Here is a 21782-nt window from a genome sequence, read left to right as displayed (position 1 = left end):
CAGTACAGCCCTGGAGCAATCTGCAAAAATCACCACAGCCACAGCAGTTTATTACTCTGAGCAAATTTAAAACTCTGGGTGAAATATAGATAAGAGGGTAATGGTGCAGATTGCACTGAACTTTGTGCTTTCTTATGACAACAATTCTGTTTTTGTCGACGGATTAATACTTACTTATGCAATGGGAAATAAGGAAATCTAAATGCCCCAGTACTGAAAGTATTATGGGTAAGATCTCTTCAAAGAAAAGGTTGTTAATGAGGAAAATACACTCACACACAATCAATACAAATGAATTTATTTGAAACTCAGACAAAAGCTCTTGATTTATTCTTCATGCGTTCTGTAAAGTACACAGCATGCAACTACAGTTGTTCATTTCTCAGTTCTTAACCTACAGTGACAATAACTCCAGCACTTTCTCCCTCTCTGCGATTAACGTGTTTTAATTTGCATGTATAGTGAAGCTCAGCTAGAACAGTCCCCGATTAACACTTTCAGTTCACATTGGGTTCAACATAAACATTGCTCTGTAGTCCAGCAATAAGAAACATCCGAAGGACGGTAATACCAGTGAAATACTATGAATCCAGTTCAAAATGAGTAACCGTCTGAAAGCCAGCAAAGCTCAGGAGTCGATGAGCCCCAACTGACAACACTGACGATCAAATCAAACCCCAAAATACTGACGGATCCACCGGCCCCGGAGCCGCCGGGGTTCAAAACACCTGTATGACGCGTCGCCTGCCGTTTATGAGTCGTCGGAGTATGTACAGCGTGCAGCTTTCTCATGCTTCCAGCTTCAAACATGAACACAGACATGGCTAACGGAACACATCAGGAAACACCCAAAGTAATTTGATTCACAAAATGAAATCAAATGTGGAATGAGGATGGAATCTACAGGTGGGTCGATTTAGCACCTCATATCCACGTATGATTTCCGTTTGAGGAGGAAGAGCTCCGTTTTGGCCTTCGAGCGGCTTCTCTCGCTTTGCCAGTCATCGTCTCATGTCGCTGTGACAGCAGCCCGTCAGTCAAACACCTTCCGAAGAAAATGTATCATCTTCTAAGAGAGGAATCTCATAATATCGGGCTGCTTATCCCCCTGCCCCCCCCCCCCCCCCCCCCTCCCACATCGTACCACTGCTGGTTCCTACAAATCAACTCCCAACCTCGCGGACATTTACAGCGGCTCCTGTGAGACTTGCCGTAAAGACCACAGAGTCCAGCTCCATGGCAACTCAGCAATGTGAACCTCGTCAGGTTCACGGTAAGTCGGCATATTCACTCGTGTCCCCGGCACGCGCTTCAGTTTGGAGCGGAATCGTCAATTCGGAGCTGCTGGTGGTCGTACTGCGATATGAGCTTCTTGATGTGGGCCAGCTTGTTGTGCAGATACTCACAGCGAAGCTTGTCCTGGTTGTAGCTGGGGTTGGACTGCGGGGACAAACCAAAACAAACAAACAACTATATATTTAACAGTTTCCTCATGTAACAATAAAACTGTGTTGCCGTGATCTCAACAAAGATGTTGAATAAGAAGTGAAAAGTCGTAAAGGGAGTTTCTACCTTTTTGATTTTGCGATACTCTTGAAGAATTTGATTACGAACCGTCTGCCAAAAGAAAGAAGAAAGAAAAAGGTGTTACTTGCAGTTCAGCCACGGTTGAGTTTGTTACATCAGAAACTCTCTAGCCAATAATGACAACATCAGCTTTAATGTTGACAATTTACACAAAAAGAAGTGTATCTTAATATTTTATTAGACCTGTTTAAAGCAATGAGAGTACCATATCACAATCATGCATGAACACATAGTAATAGTAGTATATTATTAATAAAAGGCATAAAAGTAAGAATGAATTCTGCCCCAAAAATAGAATTCAATAATTGAATAAGTTGAATTGAATATAGCACAATTTTTACTTTTTTTTTTTATATTCTAATGATACATCCTGGTTCAAAATACAGTGAAATGTAAAAAAAAAAAAAAAAAAAAAAAAAAGAAATTCTCTATGTGCAACGCATAGTTTCTCTTTGAATTTCACTGCATCCAAAAATACGCAACAACCTCTAGAAGTTTGTGTTTCCACTCTGTCAGAACACAGGAAGTTTTTTAACAGTGTTCCTCTGCAGGATAATGACCAGAGAAGCCCGCCGCTTCTCTCGGATCGCAGTTTAAAAAAAGCCTTCCAAAAAAAAAAAAAAAAAAAGCACTTTTACAAAAACCCAGCCGTAACGCTTTGATACTACTACTTTACTACCAACAGGGGAGTTACTTTAAACTGCTGCATCTCAGGTCTCAGTGCGTTCGGTCCACTGCTCTTAACACTCTGATCCGCTGCGAATAAACTGATAAATGAGTTATTTTTATAAGAGAATCCAACACTTTGCTACGTCATCTCGCAGGCCGTTCATATGATACCCTGAAAAACATCTAACAGACTTTTATTGGTTTACTTTATCAGTAATATGAACTGAAGCCGAGCACAAGCCATGTCCGCTATGAATCAACAATCTTGTTGAGGGGTCCTCCACGACTGCTTTTATGTCTACCTTGTATTTATGCGATTCGTGGTGGAGCCGCTTCAGCTGCGTGTCGAGCTCCATGAACTGCCGCGTGACGCTGTCGATGTGAGCGTGCAGATCCCGATACTCGCTGTACTCGCTGTTGAAGTCCTGCTTGTAGCTCTGTCTCTGGTCGTGGCTGCAGATGGGTGTGTACTTCCTGAGCGGAGTAAAGAGGAACTGCTGGTCACATCAGTACTTTTAAAACATAGGTAAGCTCAATTTTAACAAAAAAAAAAAGAATTAAGCATGACTTACAAAAGATAGTCGGGTGTGTCACTGTCCATTTGAAGTACTTTAGAGGCAAATACATTTTCACTTGGTTCTGAAATCAAGTCAAAACAACATGTCAAGCATTTGGTTTTCCCCATGAGGATTTGTGTCGTCTGGTGAAAACAAAGTGTCCCTTCCCCGTCAGGATCAGGAGTTCAGACTTCTAGATCGTGAGTGAGTCCTCACCTGTACAGTCCAGAGACACTTTGCTGTTTGCGTCCTCATGACTGTGAAGCTTCCGGTCTCTCTTTTCTTTCCACCGGCCTTTTTCCTTTACAAAATCAAAAACAGACCGAGGTTAACCAACGAGCTGCAGGCAAACCTGGAGAAAGTGAAAGAACCGAGGAGGTTTTCTCACATGTTCTTTGTGTTTGCTCTTCTTCCTTTTGATGGAGTGTTTGTTGCGACTGGGCACCATGAGAGGTGAAGGCGAGCGGTCGGCGTTTGGCGGAGTTTCGCCTTCGGGGTTTTCTGATCCTTTCTGAGCTGCCGTAGCGTTCGGCTCCAACCTTTCAGCCACTTCAGCTTCCTGCTGACAGAATTCTGACAAGGAGTCCAACAGTGTTTCAGGGTCGAGCGAGTTCCTTTTGCCGTCGTCCGCCGTCGAGTCTGTGACGTCTTTATGCGCCGGAGGTTCAGGTGGCCTCGGTCTCGACTTGTCACCGGCTGCTTTGCTGGACATATGGGATATCCTGGGCTTCTTATTGGCCAGGGGGTCTGTGTATTCCTCTGGCAGGGACGGTTTGCAGCGGTGTGCTGGTGAAGAGTTGGGGGTGTCTCGCAGTGGGCTGACCTGGGCTTCAGGGACAGCCAAGAGGTTCTGTTGCGGTTGAAACAATCTCCTGCACGAATAACACAGCAAATCAACCAATTGAACAACATTGCTCCATATGTATTCATAACGTTCATGTCTACACTTTGTTCAAGTGTCAGGAAATAACATGAGATGAATAATGACTAACGCATATAGGTGAAAGGATTAACATGCAGGCCCTTAGACTGTACAGAAAAGCCTCCAACCAGGATCCTGTGGCTTTGTTGTAATAGTTATTTTCATTGATTTGATTTGTTTCATTCTTTTTAAAGTATTATTATAATGTATTAGAATGTTAATACAAAAAATAATAATATCATCCAACTGTAAAGCAGCAGCATTAATCGCTGCAAGAAGTGAAAAATAGGTCAGTCAAAATCAAATACTGATATTGTCTTTAAAATCTTCCCGTTGTTTCATTTCAGCTCCATTCTTAAAGTGTCCTCCGTCTTTGCGAAACAATCGCATCCATCAAAGATCTGATCTGGACTCGGCATCACAGTATCACAACATCGAGCCGCACGACAAAGTCAATAGCTTCCATCTACTGAAAGAAATATTTGTGGATTTTATTTTTTATTTTAAATGGTCATCAGGTTGTTTCCTCACATGGAAAGTTACTAGATGGAAATTCTTTTGGCAGCATGTACTTAAAAAAAAACAATCATAACATTTTATTTACAGAATCTCCACAGCTCTTCAGTCGAGAAAAACACGACTGAAGAGTGACTATTGACTATCAAATGCAAATTTCCTCTGATCAGACGGCTGCAGGACATTCGTGTTACCTGACAAGGATGCGTTTAAGAAGCTGCTGGTCGCCTGAACTGTATCCTGGCCAATCCTTGCGCAGCTCTTTGTAGAGACCGTCCTTCAGAACAAATGTGTTGTCTCTGTTATTGAGCTGGCCAACCTGTAAACAAACACAAAAACACAATAGAGGAAGGTCTTCAGTGCAATTTCAGAGAATTGTGTCTTACCTAACATTCATGGGATGATTCATGAGATTTTAAAGTGTTAAAAAAACAAAGAAAACATGTCTAACTTGAATACATGTGCAACAGTCTTTCAGGCTCAGGCTCATTGTCGTCAGGTTAACAATATGCATGTTTACATGCAAACGAAAAGCTTTACCTCCATCAGTACAGTGTCCAGCATGTCTTTGTCTCCTCCATTCAGTCCATCTTTCTGCAGGCGGAGGATGAGCTCCGGTCTCTTGTAGGGCCTCAGAGCCAGCAGGTGGGTCACCCTCTCTCTCAGAGGCCTCTCCTGCATGTCACCCACACTCTTCCTGTGTGACGTACCGGCACCCTTCTTGAGCTTGGACATTCCGGCTCCCCTCTTTATGTTGCTCAGCAGAGACGGGGATGAATGTTTGGGCTTGGTCAGGCCGGCCAGTCCGGGACCTGGCGGTCGAACCGTTACCCTTTTGCCTGGAGGAGAGCAGGAAATCACTCGTCAAAGAAAGCCCTTCACAAATGAAGCAAGAATATCTTCAAAGAGATGTGTTGAACGTCACAGGGGCTTCCGCCATCAAATGTGCTGCGGCCCTTGCTTGTCTTGAAATGCTGCTCATTAGAGAGCGAATGGGCTGTAAACGTGTGTTAACTGTCGCTATTTCAGGCTTGATGTGGAAGGATCACACACACGAGGGAGGGAGGACTTTCCTTCCCCCTCGACTCTTACCTCCAGCAGAATACTGGATCAAAAGAGGAAAATACCTCATTTCACCCCTTCAAAACCGACATCCAGGTTACAAACACAAACATCAGTGAGCCAAAGCTGCCATCTCATTTAAGAAAAAAACCACACAGTTGCACAAGCCTGCAGTGAGTAAAGCAATTTTTTTTTTTTTTTTTTTTTTTTTTTTTCGCAATTCGCCTGACATGGGAGACTCATGACTGACAACAAATGTCTAAATATGATCATGTGTGCTTGTTTCTGCATCCAGAAGGAAGTGGTTTGGTGGAGTGACACAAAAAGCTGTGGTGGCAGAAAGAAAAAAAAAAAGCCAAGTCAAATCGTCAGTCTGTGCTGTGTGCTTGTGTTTGTAGTTAACAGACACGGTACCCTCTCAAACCACTGGGTGTAAAACAAACACGCGCGTGTCACGAACGCGTCGAATATAAAGTTGAGTGAGTCGGTCAAAACATGCAGGAGGAAATTAACACAGGCTCTCACTATGTCAATGGTAACTACACATGTTGCCAGGGCAACCGATGCAATATGGCCGACTGTGTTTTGTGGATATTATCAGCACAGTACAAATTTGTCTTGAGGCCAGTCTCATCGCTCAGCTGGAGTTATCTGTTGTATAACCAGGCAGACTCAGCCGACACGTGAGCCCATCCTAGAACTTCCTACCCTGGTAGCGCCCTCCGTGTTTGATGACAATGGCCCCTCGGCTGCGCGTCTCCTCCTCGGCCTGGGCCATGCTCTGACGGGCCTTATCGTACGAGTCATCTGTAGCGTTGACTGTCATCTTCTTCTGAATCACCCCAAGACATGACAGCTCCTCGGCCGTGCTGAGAGAAGGAGGGAAGACAGCGTGTACAGACAGCGATCTGACGGAGCACTCAGAACTCCCACATATCATCCATTTCAAATAAAAAAGATTGTTTGTGAGAACGTCGTTGCTTGACAAAATGCGTTGGACTGCATCAGTCAGACTACTTCGCATGGCGCTCCAGCTTTCAAGATGGACATTGAATAACTGCGTCGGGACTCAACAACAGATTTGATGAATTATTTCAGGAACATTTTCAAACAACTGACATTTATCAAATTTCTCTCTCCGCCTTTCTCTGCTCTCGTACACTTGTGCAGTCAGAACCCCCCCCCCCCCCTCCTGACATTTAAAGATCAATAAAACGACTCTGGCTGAGCAGCAGAGGAATGACACTTTCTAACGTTTAAATTAGAAATGCACCATAAATATTACTATATATTACAAAGTCTCACTTAAACATGTGATATTGTTGAGGAGTATTGTGATACAAACACTTAATATATGATGTGGTGCTTTGTGCTTTGGGCTTTCAAATCATCCTGCTCTTGCTTTTCTCAGATACAAGCAGCTGTACAGCCTTTCAGCAGCGGAGCAGCTTGTTGACTTGTTTTTTTTTGTTTATTAGATTTCCTTGGTTTTTGTGCTTGTGACCCCGGCCTGGTGCCACCAGGTTTGATGTAATGTTGGAATGATGAAGTGAAATTTAATCAACGCAATCCAGGGCAGCAATGCTGCATCTGATTGGTCAGATATGTTGACGTGCATGGAAGCATGACTTGTTGCAGTTCAGTCTCTCTTTGGTGACATGCATAGTGTCAGTGTTGATATTGTGACCGTGTGCAGCCTCCATTCATATAGACCGTGGCAAACATGTAGACAATGACCACAATCACGTAATCACCGGACAAAACAAATTGTAGACAGCCCTCATAAACTCAGAATTAAAGTGTGTTTTTACCCTGAGCTGAGCTGTTGGACACAGTCAAAGCTTCCGTTTGGATTATCGCGGGCAACATTAGTCACGCCAAAAGTAAAACTCTTAAAGTCTTCTTGATTCTCTGAGCAAGGGATGGTGATTCTCTGTGGAGAGCAGTAAAGACAGAGTGAAGTAAAGATGGGGTGACCGACATGCGACACATTCGAATATGAGCAGACTCAGTGAAATTCAATCAATGAATTACTGCATGTGAGCAGTAATGCCACGCTCAGCTTACCCCTTGACTGCCATTAAAACAGACGGTGGGATTGGAGGACCAGCCCTGCCGGGAAGAAGAAAAAAAAAGAAAAAAGAAAGACAACACGAGATTAAAGTCCTGGAATCCATGCACACATAGCTAAACGCAAACTAGTAATACCGGTACCATAGTTACACTACTGGCACTTGAACATGAAACACACAAAGTCTTCTTGTTGTTTCCATACGTGCCCGTGCTGCAGTCTCAACTCATTTTGCGGCTTATTGATTCACAGCATGCTGTGGCTGGTTTGGCCCGTGAGCATGTCTTCATATCCATGCAATGTGTATAAAGTTCTAATTAATTTATCTGCCAGACACACACCCAAAAGCCACAGAAATGCAGGTGGACTGCGGCGATAATCTTGTTCTCGTCCAATCAAATCTAATGCTACTTCATCCACTGTCACGAAGACCTGAATGGATTCCTTTGTCACCTGCCACACCTGCTTGACATAGTTTTGCTTCTAATATACCATCTCTCTGATCAGTGTGTTTTGGTTTATCTGGCATGCTTCACTGATATTTACAGACTTTTAGACTTCTTATGGAGGGATGAACTGAAACCAAAATCCCTTCTGGGTCCCTTAAAAAAAAGCTGGACGACGCCTATGAGATGTGTCTCGCTTGTTCACCCGGTCTGAAAGAACATAGCCTCAAATTTAAGCTAAAAGTTTTCATGTAAGGCTCATCCTGATTTCAACAAACATTTTGGTCGTCGGCTGAAAATTGTGTCGACGTCCAAATATTTATGGATACGACTGTATACTCTTTTTGCTGCAACACATCTTCCCTGACATTTTCAAAAGTGCCTCCTTGTATGCAAGCACCGTGGGCTACAATGGCACTCATGTATCTGTGTGCTTTAAATAATCAAATTAGGTTTAAAAGAGAGCGCCGGCTGAGTTCAAACGCAGCCACTTCACAGTGAAACAGTAACAAACCGGCCTGTCACTTGTCACCCAGAGGTACATTTGACTGCCGGGAAATGCAGAAATGACGGTGTTAAGTAACGCGGTTGTGGCATGGATGGAAACTATGAGATGTGCCAGAATTTAACTGACCTTTGAATGGAGGGGAGGGGAGGGAGGGGGTTGTAAGCCCACCTGCTGATGACTGCCGAATGTAAAACGGCTGCCAGTATAAACTCTGACCTGGCAACACGTCGAGGTGTTTTATTTATTACGATCTATGATGGTGATAAACTAGGTTATGAATAGCCACATGTAAAGCTAAAGAAAGAAAGTGAATGCATCCAGCCAAACCGTGCTGTGTGCATTTTATGTGTTCTCTCATCTTTTTCTGTTCTGACACTGGGGGTTTTTTTTTTTTTGGTTGTTTTTTTTCCACTCATTCATTGAGCTGCAATTTCTTCATTGAGGAGTTTCCATTCTCTATTTCTAGGAATTACTGAATTGAGGAAATGCAGATGACTCTTCTCTTTCGACTTCCTGCTGCGTCTGATTCATCTGTGATCAACTGGGTCAAATATTTAGAGATTTTGATTCTTTCCACATCTCTCCACTCTCCATCCGTCTCCTGTGTCCACCTCTGAGCCATGTTTCGCTGCTCAATGGGACTTTGGTCGCGGGCTGCTGGGTTTCTCCTCTATTAAAAGTCCCCATGAGAAGGTTCCATGTGCAGAAAACTGAATTGAAATGAGAGAAACTGAGGCATCTGTTCAAGCCCCCCCCCCCCCAAAAAGAAAAAAAGAGATGAAGTAGTCCAGCTCCCAGATTGAGTCCAGAATCCCCTCCTACCAGCAGCTTTCTTCTCTCCCTCCCTCTCACACTCATGATTAGCATTCATCAGACTTGCCAGCAGCTTGTAACGACTTGGCCAGCAGCTTTGTTACAAGCATCATCTCACAGCGAAGCGTTTCCGCGTTGTATTATGCAACACGTATTTTCATTTCCCTGCTGATCGGGGGGCTCGTGCGAGAAGAGAGAGAGAGAGAGCGCGAGCGAGCGAGAGAGGTAGAGAGAGAGTGGACAACTTGGGTCGTAACGCAGAAGCAGCAACCCGCCCTCGCCACCTTCTCTTTACTTCTGTATTTGAAGTCAAGTGCTACAACCAAAATTCGCCTCCCCGTGAGCGCGGCGGGTGGTTATTTGAGGGTTAAAACAGGTAAACAGTGACCCACCTTGCCGTTTTCAAAGGTACCGATGGCTCTTGCCGCGCTGTCAGTGAGTTTGACGTGAAAAACGGAGACATTACCGCCGCGGTTCAGTTTACCGCTGGACAGTCCGTAGCACCGGCTCTCCTTCAGCTCCGACATGCCGGCGCCGCCGCCGGTCCGCCCCTCCGCCGAGCTCATACCGAGCCAGAGAAAAGCCACATAAATACAGAAACATTGGCCAGACGAGCCGGAGAGAGAAAAGGCTCCTCCACGGTTCCGTGTGGCTGCTCCTCCGCCGCGCGCTATTCTGGAGTAGATCGCATTACGTCATGACGGCTGAACGGAGGAGGGCTCCGATTGGTCGAGAGACATAAATAAACCGTTACGTAGGGCTTACGTAACCACTTCTACTTTTTTTTTTTCTGTCTTGCCTTTCTTTCTATCGCAGGAGGGAAATCACGCTCCGGTTTCCTCTCTTTCGGTTCTATTGCGTTTCTCTTGGCGGCTTTAAGAGACACGCGCCGATTATAAAACTGGTCTTACCAGATTTGTGAGATCTCCAGAGATGTGAGATTTTCATCCAGGGCCTTTGGGCAGCTTCTCATGACAACCACATACCTCCTCTATAACGGTGGTGGGAAAACACATTTCAAAAAAGTATGGGATTTCCCAGGACTGTTGACAAAAAAACCTAATAAATACAGTGTTAAAATCACATCATATCAACATTTCAATAAAATACAAAGCTTTACAACTTCATATGCAATCAAGTCACGTAAACAGAATAACAAAGTAAAAAGATTCATTAAAAAAACATCAACAAATGTTATGTTTTGCTTATATAGATTCATTGAAAACAATATCTCTTATTTTGACGATGCATGACATGTGGACGGTTGGCGGTCTTGCCTCACAGCAACAAGGTTGTGGGTTCAAATACTGGCCGAGCCTTTCCTGCGTGGAGTCTGAATGTTCTCCCTGTGTGTGCAAAGGTTTCCTCCCACGGTCCAGAAACGTGCATGTGAGGTTAATTGGTGACCCTAAATTGCCCCGATGTGGGCGTGTGAGTGTATGTGGTCGTCTGTCTCTGTGGGTTTGCCCTGTGATGGACAGGCGACTCATCCAGGGGGGGATCCTGCCCTCGCCCATGGTCACCTGGGATCGGCTCCCCGCGACCCTGAACAGGATTACGGGGTGTAGAAGATGGATGGATGGATGGATGATATTTGGAATCAACCCAAAATTGTATTTCTTGATTTTGAGCACTGGTTTAGTCAAGTTGCTCAAACAAATGTAACCCTCATTGTGTGAGGCTTGACAGCTCTGCTTTACTTTGAAATAATTATTTGATGTGTTTTGTTCAGTGTGTTGAGGTACAGTAGAAGTGCGCTGAAGTGAGAAAGCATAGACCAGAGGGAGAGGTGTACCTCCTTCCCACTAAGACATCGCACCTTGAATGTGTCATGCAGTTTTGATAAACTACTGTTCCGTGCGTTGCATCAGCCAAGTTCTTGTATTCCTTCCTGGGTTTTCAAACCGCAGTCCTTAAACACGTCAATACATGCTCTCATTTGTCCAAGGTGGCGGCGTCTCAAAGCAATTGACTCAATTGAAGCTGCTTGGATAAGAGCTGAAAAGTCTTCCAGGACATATAAGCCAAAGGTGGTACCAGATAAACAAATTAATTTACGTTCCATAGATTGTTGTTGACTCCTCGTGGTTGGCTTAGGGACAGCCGTAGGCTACATCGGGTCCTTTTTTTTTGGTTGCAAAAATCAACATTTACATTGCTTCACAAAGCAGCTAATATAATTATTAAATAGTATTATTATTAATATAATGAATGCCTTAATTTGAAAAAATTTTAGGACAGATTTTTGGTTTGCAAGCCATGGTACTGTGTGTCAAACACTAAAAACATAATACACTCACACGTTCAGTCAGCTCTGCTCAACTGTAAGGCCAAGATGAGCAGCCTTGATTTCTATTGAAACGACACTGAGAATTCAGAAAAATACAAAGACTCTGTGTTCCCACCACCAGACCCGATTAGGATTTTAAATCTGTTTAAATAGCTTCAGCACACCGCGGCCTCTCAACTGAATGTAACGCACCTAGAAAACCTTCTGAAAATAGGAGCACAGGTTACATTTTAATAATAGACACTCATTATTCTTACAATAACCAGTGAGGTGGCATTCTTTCATTATTATACTTTTCTTTGATTATACTGTACATGTACTCCTGTTATATACAAGCTCTTTCTCTTGCTCACCTCAGTCTGATTAAGACGACAATCATTGAATTTCTTTCCGCCCTCCATTAGTCGGATCACACAAAGTTGTTTCGGAGTTCTATGTGACTGAGTTTTGATAAAACAAACATGAGATTCTCTGTTCATGTTTCACCTTGTATTGTACTGCTGAAAAATGTATTTCCCCTCTCTCTCGTTTTGAATTTTTAATGACAATTTGCACATTTTAAATCTATTATTCTACCACGGTTATATATTATATAAAGCCCTTTTTGATCAACCTTTTGTTGAAACCTGTGTTTAAAGATGCAGTTACTGTTGGTTTTGATCATGTTGTAAACAGACTAAACAGTAAACAACAGAGATTCTAATCTGCGATTCCATTTCTCCTTGTAGTGTTCTTTCTCTCTTTTTTTTTTTTTTAAACAATGCTTTTAAAATTTTGATTTGATTAAATTTGGCTTTTGGAAGCCTCTTCGGTCATTCATAAGGTCAGTGTCTGAGTGCGTGTAACTTTCTGAGTCTGTGGTTGTAAAAAAAAAAAAATCTGTTCCTGTTTTGACTGTCAATGATCTATGAGGGTATTTCTAATTCTGGTGACGTTCCAACTGTACTCATTGGTACGCGGTGGTGGAAGGGATTTTTACTGGTTTTAAAAATGCTTCATCAGAGTGGCCCCTGGGCTCATGTTGTTAGGAAGTCAGTCGTCGAACTATTAGTGGTCGGGAGTATTATTTCTAATACAGCACAGTACAACTTCACTCGTTTGTTATTGATGTGAAAGGAATAGATCTTTATCTTGTCTGCTGCTAATCCACTAAATTGTAGATGGGTTAAATGACACATCAGGCATTTAGGGATTGGGTTCAGGAATGTTTTCCTTCTGGTCTCTTTTCAGCTCCTCTGTTTTCCAACCCTCTGAAACCAAATCAAGTCAAATATAATCATCCAACAGGAGAGCCATTCAGTCTTTCATCTTCTTTCTTTTTTATAGAGATTATAAATGTAAAACTGGAAGAAAAAAAAAAAAAAAGTTCAAATTTGTCGACACAAATGGGTTGCTTGGGAGATTTCCTCTGCATTTCTGTGCTTGAAATCTGCCCGTTCTGTTTCTCCATGCCAGCGTTTGAACACAGATGGTGATCATGAGGCAGATGAGAACCGTTCAAAGATGACTCGTATCAAAGGGCCTCTTGCTCTTTGTAGTGCAACGTTTGCAACTGGTGACATTTTGGGCTCAAAATCATTCCGAGCTTTAAACGCTGGTTTGTGGGCCGAACCTCCCGCCATCGACCCAGCAGGTAAGGGGAGGACAGATCTGGAGAGAAGAGTCACAGAGGGAGACTCTCGCTTTGTGTTCCGGGGACCGCTGCAGGGCCGGCAACATAAAGACGTTGCGCAGAAGGCAGGGCAAACCTCTCTAAGGACTGAGATAAAGAGGACGTTTGGATGAACTCAGGATGGAGGCTTTTTTTATGTTGCTGAAGAGGAATGGGTGAATCACAATTTTAAAGGGATCATCAAGGTAAGCTTGATTTTCACTGCGTGTTCTGATAGTGTCCACTCTGAGAATAGCTTGGATATTCTACATAGTGTCCATGTTGATTATTCATGACATTCTATAATGTTGATATTTAACTAATGAGCGTACTCTCTGCCACAGGTGAGATTCGCAGGGGGACAACTGAGTCCGACCCCATCTAATCACGGACTCTCCAAAGTAGATCAATGGTCACTCAGGCTGTGGTACTGACCATTTAACGTGTCCTTGGGCAAGACTCTCAACCTCCATCTGCAAATAACTGGTGCGTGACGACCTTGTGGCCGCTGGTGTGTGAGTGTGTGAACGGGAACTGTGGCTGATCATGCAAAGAGGGTTCAGACCGCCAGAGTGGGATCGTGAGATTAGTTCATTTATTATTCAACCTTGTCAAATCATCAGACTCTATTCCCGCTCTCTCCTCACGAGTCTGAGGCCTTTTCGTTGTGTATTTTGCATGTTCTCCCTGTGTGTGTGTGTGTGTGTGTGTGTGTGTGTGTGTGTGGGTGTGTGTGTACCCATATTCATCTGGGATCGCTGCCAGACGACTCCTGCGGCTCCAAGTGGAATTGTTGGGTTTTTCTCTGTAAAAGTGCCGTGAAATGACTGTGTTGTATTTGGCACATTGTGCATAGAATTGAACTGAATTGTATAGGAAATGGACAGAAATGGAAAATTGAGCAACTCTGGCAGCAACCATCCAAAAAAACAAAAGGACATTTCCTCTAAATGAATCAAGTGAAAACACTAACAGGACAACTAGACAGTATCAAACTGAGCTGAGACACTTGAGGCATTCAGGACAAATTGTAAATGTGTCTTGCCAATGAAATGGAGATGTAGTGACATACATAATGATTCCTTGTCCCCCAGGAAATGGTGGACCCCCTGTCAGACTGCAGCCCGCTCATCAGTGCTGCGTCCAGCGGTCGGCTCCGTCTGGTCCGTCTGCTGGTGGAAGGAGGGGCCCAGGTGAACGGCTGCAACCCCAGAGGGGAGACAGCTCTGCTGGCTGTCTGCAAGGCCCTGAGAGGGGAGCCTGCCGGGCCCGACACTGTTAAACTCCTCACATACCTGCTCAGGAACAAGGTCAGCCTGGAGGGACAAGCTCTTCCAACTCAGGAGGCCTGCGCGTAAAAGTAATCTTGTGCCTCGAAGTCGGCCTGCAGGTTCACGTCTTTATTGATTTAGGAGTGATTCTAATGCATAAACTCTGTACCCGCTCGGACAGAGGTAAACTTTTAATGCATAGTAAACACAGGTCCCTGATATATGATGTACGCATTCCTGAGGATTACCCGCTGATTAAAATATCTTCAATCAAGACCCACAAAAATAAATAGAACGTTTGAAATGACCAGAAGTTGGTTTAAAAAGTCAGGCAAATTGTTTGGCCCGTAGCCGGAAAAGTTTTTCTGCCAACGCGACGCAATGTTTTGTGACATGTAGGCAGATCCTAATGCGCAAGATCGGTCTGGCCGCACGGCTCTGATGTACGCCTGTATGGAGCGAGCCGGCGCCCCGGTGGCATCCACCCTCCTGTCCGCAGGTGCTGACCCCAGCATGGAGGACCACTCCGGGGCCTCGGCTTTGGTCTATGCCGTTAATGCTCAGGATCGACCCACACTGAAGGTCAGTTTGATCCCCGGGGGGGGGGGGGGGGGCTCTTGTGGGGATTTTCGCTCTGTTCTTGGGTTTTCTACAAGTAATCCAGGTTTCTCCTGTAAACATCATAAAACATTTAAGAGAAATGATAAACTTGTGATGGAGTGGCAACGTGACCGGGACGCCCAACAACTCATTTTTCTCAGTTTTTATCATGTCAGATTACTTTGTGTACATTCTAAAACGTCATCAAGGACTATTTGATACACAGTTGTGTACTAAAAAGTGTGTCTGAGTCTAAAATAGAAAGAACCTGTGAAGATCCATATAACAGAAATGTTTAATTCAAGATAATTCAAATTCAATAATAATAATAATAATAATAATAATAATAATAATAATAATAATAATAATAATGTCTGTAAATCCTCTATATTTAATGACTTCCTCAGAGTCTCTCATGTCCCTCAGGTGTTGATGGACGCCTGCCGAGCCAGGGGCCGGGACATCATCATCATCGCCACAGAGATGGGTGTGAACGGGGGCCCGGTGACCAGACGTTACCTGAACGTTCCCCCGACCCCGGACACCTCGCCGGTGTCTTGCATGTCCCCGTCTGACATTGTGCTGAAGACAGGAGCACCAAACTCACCGGAGGGAGAAAACATCTTCAACTTCAGAGGAACAAGTGAGCGATGCCGGTTGTCTGACATGGAGACACCGTCGTGCTTCGTCTTCACTTCAGCTCGTTTGACTTTTATTTTTCATAATTACTTTGACAAAAAAAAAAGTAACTCGTCACTGACAAAACGGGCTTCTGTGTTATATTTAACCCTCTTACTCAAATAGACCTGTTTTGATCCATATTATTCCTGTAGCATTACAGTGACACGTTAGTTGAAGATTCAGCAGTTTGCAGTCTGATAGGATCACTAAGCTCAGCTCTTACCGACACTAGGAGGAGAGCTGTCTGAACTTGAGCGGTGAGGACAGATTGCTTTGCCTTGCAGCTCGATTCACGGCGCAGTTTCACAGGAAAGAACAACATCCCTCAAATTTTCAAAGTGAAAGTCGGCAACCAGTGTAACAACGGGCGTTCGCTGTGAGCTCGCACGTCTTTTGACGCGACGTGCAGCCACACGCTCGCTTGCAGAGGGCGCGGCCCCGTTTCGTCACAACCCACTTTTTGTGGTGGTTTTGGAAACAATTGAATGTGTGTCATCGGTTTGAGAACGCTCGTTAAGCTCATTGGAATTGAATTGGCTACAGCTCACACGCCACCACACCTTTACCCATCTACGTCTTTGATAGGCAGGGTCTGTAGTTAAAAAGGAAAAGCCGTGGAAAAATAAAAGAAGCAACAATCTCACTTTACATTCAGCTTCTCACGCTGACGTGCGTGGCCTTCCACTAAAAACCACAAATCTTTTAAGAATGACTATATGCACACTTCAGCCGACTTACAACCATAAAGAGTTTCTTCTGAGATTTTAATTGAGCGTATCTGTCATTTATTTGAGCTGGCAGCATTGCCGTGCCGAGCCGGATTGCATTGAGACACTGTGTTTCTGGTCTCTGAGTGTACGCAAAACCTGCTTTTGTAACGGTGAATTCCACCACTTCAGTACACAGATCTGCTCACAACAACAGTTTGTGTATGCAGACAGAGTGTCGCTTGCAGCACAAAACAGTGCAGACAAGTCGAGACAGATGAGAATAAATGCCTGCTGGTTGAAATCGTTAGCTGCACACTCATTCCTGAGGAGGGAAAATGAAAATGTGTTTCCAGGGTGAGGTGAAGCTCACTCTAATGGCCGCCGCGCTGAAGGAAGCTGCGTCTGTGCACATGATTGGACTCCTTAATTCGCGCCGTGAAAACAATGAAACATTTTAGGGAACTGGTTGTTTGAAGGGACAAAATAATGAGCAGCTGAACATCTGGTAAGACCAAGTAAACTCTAGATCAGGGGAGGGTTTTTCTTTTCAACCATTTCAGTTTGACTTTTAAACATGAGCTGTCTTTCTCATCCATGTCAGGCAAACAAGGGAGCTCCAACACCACCACCACCACCACCACCACCAGCACCACCAACAGCAGCAGCACCAGCAGCAGCAGCAGCAGCAGCACCAGCAGCAGCAGCAGCAGCAGCAGCAGCAGACATCCCACCTGTGAGCTGAGTCCGTCCAGCCATCGTAGCACTCCACCTCCCAGGCAGAGGGTTTCATCTGAACCGTGGCTCACTATTCATAACCTGGCCTGTCTGAACAGAGCTTACAAGGAGGGCATGAGGGAGAGGAGCCCGCAGGAGGCAGGGAGCAGAGAGGATTTGGAGCGAGGAGGCGAAGAGGACGAGGATGGAGAGGATGGAGACGAGCGGCCCCGTACTTATAGCGAGGGAAGGTACGGCTCGGTTCAAAGCAGGGATAATGGATGTGCAGGGGAGAATTACGAGAGCTGCAGGGAGGATTTCTCTCTGAGGGTTTCTCAGTCTGTCCTCTCGCTCAATGAGATCCACTCCTCTCACGCAAGGTGGAGTAGCACCGCTCTGATGAGGTTTCTGACGCCTGGCAGGTCCCCCCCGGACAGAAGGCTCCCCGCCTGCCCGTCCCCTCGCTCCCACAGTCCCTCTGTCACGGTGGTCCCGCCTCTGCTCCACCTCCCTCCACTGGGAAACCAATCAGACTCCCACCTTCGGGCTCCAACCAAAGTGTCCAAAAGCAGAAGCATGGTCTTCTCGCCTCACCCGCCTGGCTCCTCCCCTCCATCGTCTACCTGTAGAGGATCACTGAGACCAGGGTTACTGCCCCCACTGCCCCTCACCTCCTCCCTCACCTCCTTGCTCGCGCCTCCTGCCTCCCCTTGCAGCGAGAGAAGCAGAAGGTCGGTGCGTCGTCACTCAGTGCAGCTGGAAACGAGCAGTGGAGCACAAGTGAACCATCGAGACGTCTGAGAATTAAAAGTAGACTCATTCCACAACCTGCTTTTAAACCGATGTCAAATTCAAGCAGCGGCTGCTTTCGGTTTGTCTGCATTCACTTAGGTCCTAATAATTAGGGGTTATGTGGCTTTTCTTTGTGGAGTTTGCATGTTCTCTCTCTGCATTGTTGTTCCCTTTTCACGGTACAAAATATATACTTCTAAAGTGAACTAACTCGCCCAATGATGTGCGTGTCCGTGTTTTTGTGATCAACTCAATGTATCTGAAGAATCAGTAATAACACAAAGAAACCAAACAGCAAATTTAGTTTTCTCCTCCACGTACAAACTGAGACTCCAGTTTAGAAAAGCTTCTGTAATCTGAGCAGTCAGACATTTTTCTAACTTTGGATGATTGAATTAAAAAGACAACCATGTATCTATGGGTACTATAGTGTAGGCAGCCAAGGAACATCACATTGATACGATATTAACAACAAAAATAGAATTCCATTGAAAACTACAAAGTCTCTTAAATGAACCACTTCCTGCCCTCCTGACAAAAAGTGCGTGTTCATGGCAAAAGGAGTGAATTCATTTTATTTGTTTTTAATATGTATCTACAACAAGGGGGACACAGGCAAAAAACGACTGACAACTTGATGAAAATTAAAACAAACAAACAAAAAATACATTAATTATCAATGCAGATTTCCCACCTTTTTTCCAATAAGCAACATTTTTTTGTCTAAAGAAACTTTACAATATAAAGAAACATACGAAGGAACCTCTTATTTTACTACACGAGACATTTAGGATCTGAATCTACCCTAACATGAGATACAAAGCAACTCCCCAAGGACAGACTGCCTCATATTCAATACTGCTTTGTCATCAAGAGGAAAAATGAGGAACTGAACAGGAAAAATCTTTACTCCCACCCCCCGAAAGTCCTCTCATAACCCTCCCTACCCCTGAATGTTACAGTATTATACATCAGCACAATAGAAATACAGAAATGATCAACGTTGTGACGGCTTTACTTACAGGACAGAAAGATAGAGAGAAGTTGGACTGCATTTTATACAACAGTATTTCAGAGTACAGGGGAGGAAACGCCTGTTCCTGTACTCTCTCTCTCTACGTCTTCTCAGCAACAAATCTGTCCATGGGTTTGTTTGTTTTTTTCCTTTTCTTTTTCTTTTTTTTTTCCACTTTCCCAAACATTTCTCCTGCACCTTTTTTAAATACATTAAAAAAATCCTTCATAGTAAAGTATGTACTCTGGTCCCTGGTGCGTTGGATTGAGAGCCCGTGTCCTGCTTTCTATTTCAAGTTGGGTCAAGAGGGTAGAAGCTGAAATGCAATGTGTCAACACGGACACCGGGGGGAGGGGTATTTATTGTTTTCTTCTTTCACTCTGTTCGTGCAAAGTTCCTGTTAAGAATTGCAAGAAATAATAAGAAAACCCCCTTCCAGGGGAAATTTTAATTTTTTTTTTTGCCTCCTTAATCAGAGTTTCCAAGAACAGAGACAAACGAAGGAGAGTCTATCGTGTTTGATTGTAATCTGAGTTTTCAGGGAAATGTCTGTGACAGTGAGTTCGCTCAGGGTGTTCACCCACACTCGGCTACAGTTTCCTCTCTTGTCCCGACGCAAAAAAGCTCCGATGCACATTAAAGCTCCACGTCTGTCTGTGATGAGGTGAAGTCGCACAATAGTCTATAGCAGCTCCAGTTCCCTGTTTCTCGCCATTCATATTATTTCTGAGTAGAAGACACACCGTCTCTGAACAAATACACACAGTTGCCCCGAATCAGCGCGTTTCTGATCCACTGTTTGGTTGTGATTTGAAATATCAAAACATGTCAATGATATCAAAATGCATTTTACAGTATTTACAAATAAATTGAACCCAAACGATGGAAACTTGTACAAAAAAAATAAAAAACCAGAGAGAGGGTTGTGGTGTGTGTCGGAGTGTGAGTTGATACGGGCCTGCTTGGAGAGGTAAGGAAAAAAAACAACCCAAAAAAGAGCGGACGGGACCGAGGGGCCTTATTCAAGGTGAGTGAAAGGGAGGGAGGCCAACAGAGCGACGGCCTGCTGCTTCCTGACCTGCAACTCTCCAACGTAAACACACCAGAGGTCCAGTCAGCAGGCAGCCGGAAGTCCTTTCACCACAAGCTAAGAGGAAACACAGTATTCCTGCCAGCTTCAATGACGGGCGCATGAAGGCTCAACGGAACTGAAACACAGACGTACATCACAGTGTGTTGGAAAGCTCTCGGGCGAACGAAAGGCTCGCTACAGATCAGCGGACGTACGCACACGATGGAGTGACAGAAGTGGGGAAACGACAGTGGAAGCAGCATGAGTGGGGTCTCGAGAGGGTCGACACCCGCGTTAACTTCAGCACCTTCAGGGGCTGTGTGTGTGTGTGTGTGCGTGTGAGAGAGAGAGAGAGAGAGAGAGAGAGAGAGAGAGAGAGAGAGAGAGAGAGAGAGAGAGAGAGAGAGAGAGAGAGAGAGAGAGAGAGAGAGACAGAGGTGAGGAGACGCTGCTGGGCGGGTCTGCATATTTACACAGTTGCTACTAGTTCTGCAGTTGACAATAACCAGGGATAACACTTAAAAACAATGAGACAAATTAAAAGTACATAAATAAATAGAGCTGTGCATTTCACTGCAGGGAACCCGCTAAAGCAGGAGACATCACTTTTTCACTCATCAAATTTTGCAATTTTGATTTTGTTTTGGTTTTAAAAGTTGATAACTCTCCGAAATGGGCGTTTATGAAAAACCAGGACCAATCAGTACCGCGATGGATAGAATCTCACCTGCAGGGGGCAGTGTGCTCCACGTGTTACACAGCAAATGATTTCTGATTCTGTGTGCACATATGCTGTCTTCATCATAATAATGTGCCCTTAAAAAAACCAACAGAAATTAGAACCTAATCTTAAAATGATCATACCAATATTATTAATAACAATAATACAATAATAAAAATAGCAATGATACAATACATACACAAAAAAAAATAAAAATAATGGAGGAAAATAAAACATGTTCACTGATCATCACAACACCTCTGTTACAAATGTACACACACAGAGAACAATGTGGGAGGGCAAAAGGGGGTCCTTTTTTTTTTTTTCTTCTCCTTTTTTTTTTTGTTTGACCCTCCAGTGAATCGGTCAGGAACAGCAGCAACAAAAATTGATGATTTTAAGAATTTCCAAAAAAAAAAAAAGTCCAACGTTGTGGTGGCTGAGAAGCTTCCGGGCAGCTGCTAAGAGACCAGACACGGCGTCCTGGAGGGGAGGGCTGTGTGATTCAGTCCACTCTCTCCCTCCGTTGTCGCCGTGCGGCGCGGCGCGGCGAGGCTCCGTCCCTCGCTCATTGTCTAGACCCTGACAGGAAACCAGGGAGGCCGGGGCCGGAGTCAGAGAGGAGGCTTTTCCTGTTGCTCTGTGACTGCTTCCGTGCCAATTTGCACGCTCCGGGAGGGCCCGTCTTAAGTAGAGTCCCAGCATGCTCGAGGGCCGTCCCAGAAGTCTGCGTGGTCGCACAGTGAGAAGAGGAAAAGCCGAGGGGGGAGGGGCGGGCAGCAGGGCGGGGTTTGGTTATGGATTGAGGGACAGGTGGGATTGCAAATGGTATGCATGTTTGTGTATGTGTGTGTGAGGGGGAGGTGGTCCAATCCGAGGTGAAGTAAGGATTGAGTTGTAGAACAAAAACAACAACAACAACAAAAAATCAGGTGCAGGGTTACAAAATTAGGGAGGGGAGAAAAAAATAAACCAAAAATACAAAAAAAAAAAAAAAAAAAAAAAAGGAAAAATAAAATAAAATCACACACTCATCGTCATGTTGGGTGAATACTGAAAAGAGAGAGAGGGGGGAAAAGGGGGCAGGAGGGCACAGATGAGTGGATATGTCACT

The 21782-nt window shown here is 44.5% G+C and overlaps 3 protein-coding genes across 6 annotated transcripts in view; 1 reads left to right on the top strand and 2 right to left on the bottom strand.

The window, feature by feature from the left end:
* Nucleotides 1-282: 282 nt before the first annotated feature.
* LOC308119588 (RNA polymerase II elongation factor ELL-like) lies at nucleotides 283-10010 on the bottom strand. Its single transcript, XM_080479693.1, has 12 exons — nucleotides 9544-10010; nucleotides 7381-7425; nucleotides 7125-7246; nucleotides 6022-6182; nucleotides 4792-5090; nucleotides 4446-4570; nucleotides 3202-3685; nucleotides 3030-3114; nucleotides 2829-2895; nucleotides 2559-2730; nucleotides 1573-1617; nucleotides 283-1440 (listed from the first exon to the last, which is right to left on the bottom strand). The coding sequence occupies exons 1-12, from the start codon at nucleotides 9715-9717 to the stop codon at nucleotides 1312-1314; spliced, it is 1908 nt and encodes a 635-aa protein (XP_080335819.1). The 5' UTR covers nucleotides 9718-10010; the 3' UTR covers nucleotides 283-1311.
* A 4179-nt stretch (nucleotides 10011-14189) lies between these two features.
* On the top strand, nucleotides 14190-18494 carry LOC308119784 (ankyrin repeat domain-containing protein 34B; the record flags this gene model as incomplete). Its single annotated transcript, XM_080479986.1, has 4 exons — nucleotides 14190-14402; nucleotides 14763-14945; nucleotides 15390-15619; nucleotides 17056-18494. 4 exons carry the CDS (start codon nucleotides 14190-14192, stop codon nucleotides 17867-17869), a joined length of 1440 nt encoding a protein of 479 aa, XP_080336112.1. The 3' UTR covers nucleotides 17870-18494.
* A 2522-nt stretch (nucleotides 18495-21016) lies between these two features.
* Nucleotides 21017-21782, bottom strand: part of LOC308119785 (single-stranded DNA-binding protein 3) — a 41218-nt gene continuing 40452 nt past the window's right edge. For 2 of the 4 annotated variants that reach the window (XM_080479989.1, XM_080479990.1), the window contains one exon: nucleotides 21017-21721. In XM_080479989.1, coding sequence (XP_080336115.1) covers nucleotides 21692-21721 — 30 coding nt within the window. In that variant the 3' untranslated portion in view covers nucleotides 21017-21691. The remainder of the gene's footprint in view (nucleotides 21722-21782) is intronic. The other 2 variants (XM_080479987.1, XM_080479988.1) reach the window with 1 other exon arrangement.

This window comes from Lipophrys pholis (assembly GCF_963383615.2).
Source record: "Lipophrys pholis genome assembly, chromosome: 14".
NCBI classification, from domain to species: domain Eukaryota; kingdom Metazoa; phylum Chordata; class Actinopteri; order Blenniiformes; family Blenniidae; genus Lipophrys; species Lipophrys pholis.
The sequence above is the reverse complement of the archived record's forward strand: the minus strand, read 5'-3'. Positions and strand labels throughout refer to the sequence as shown.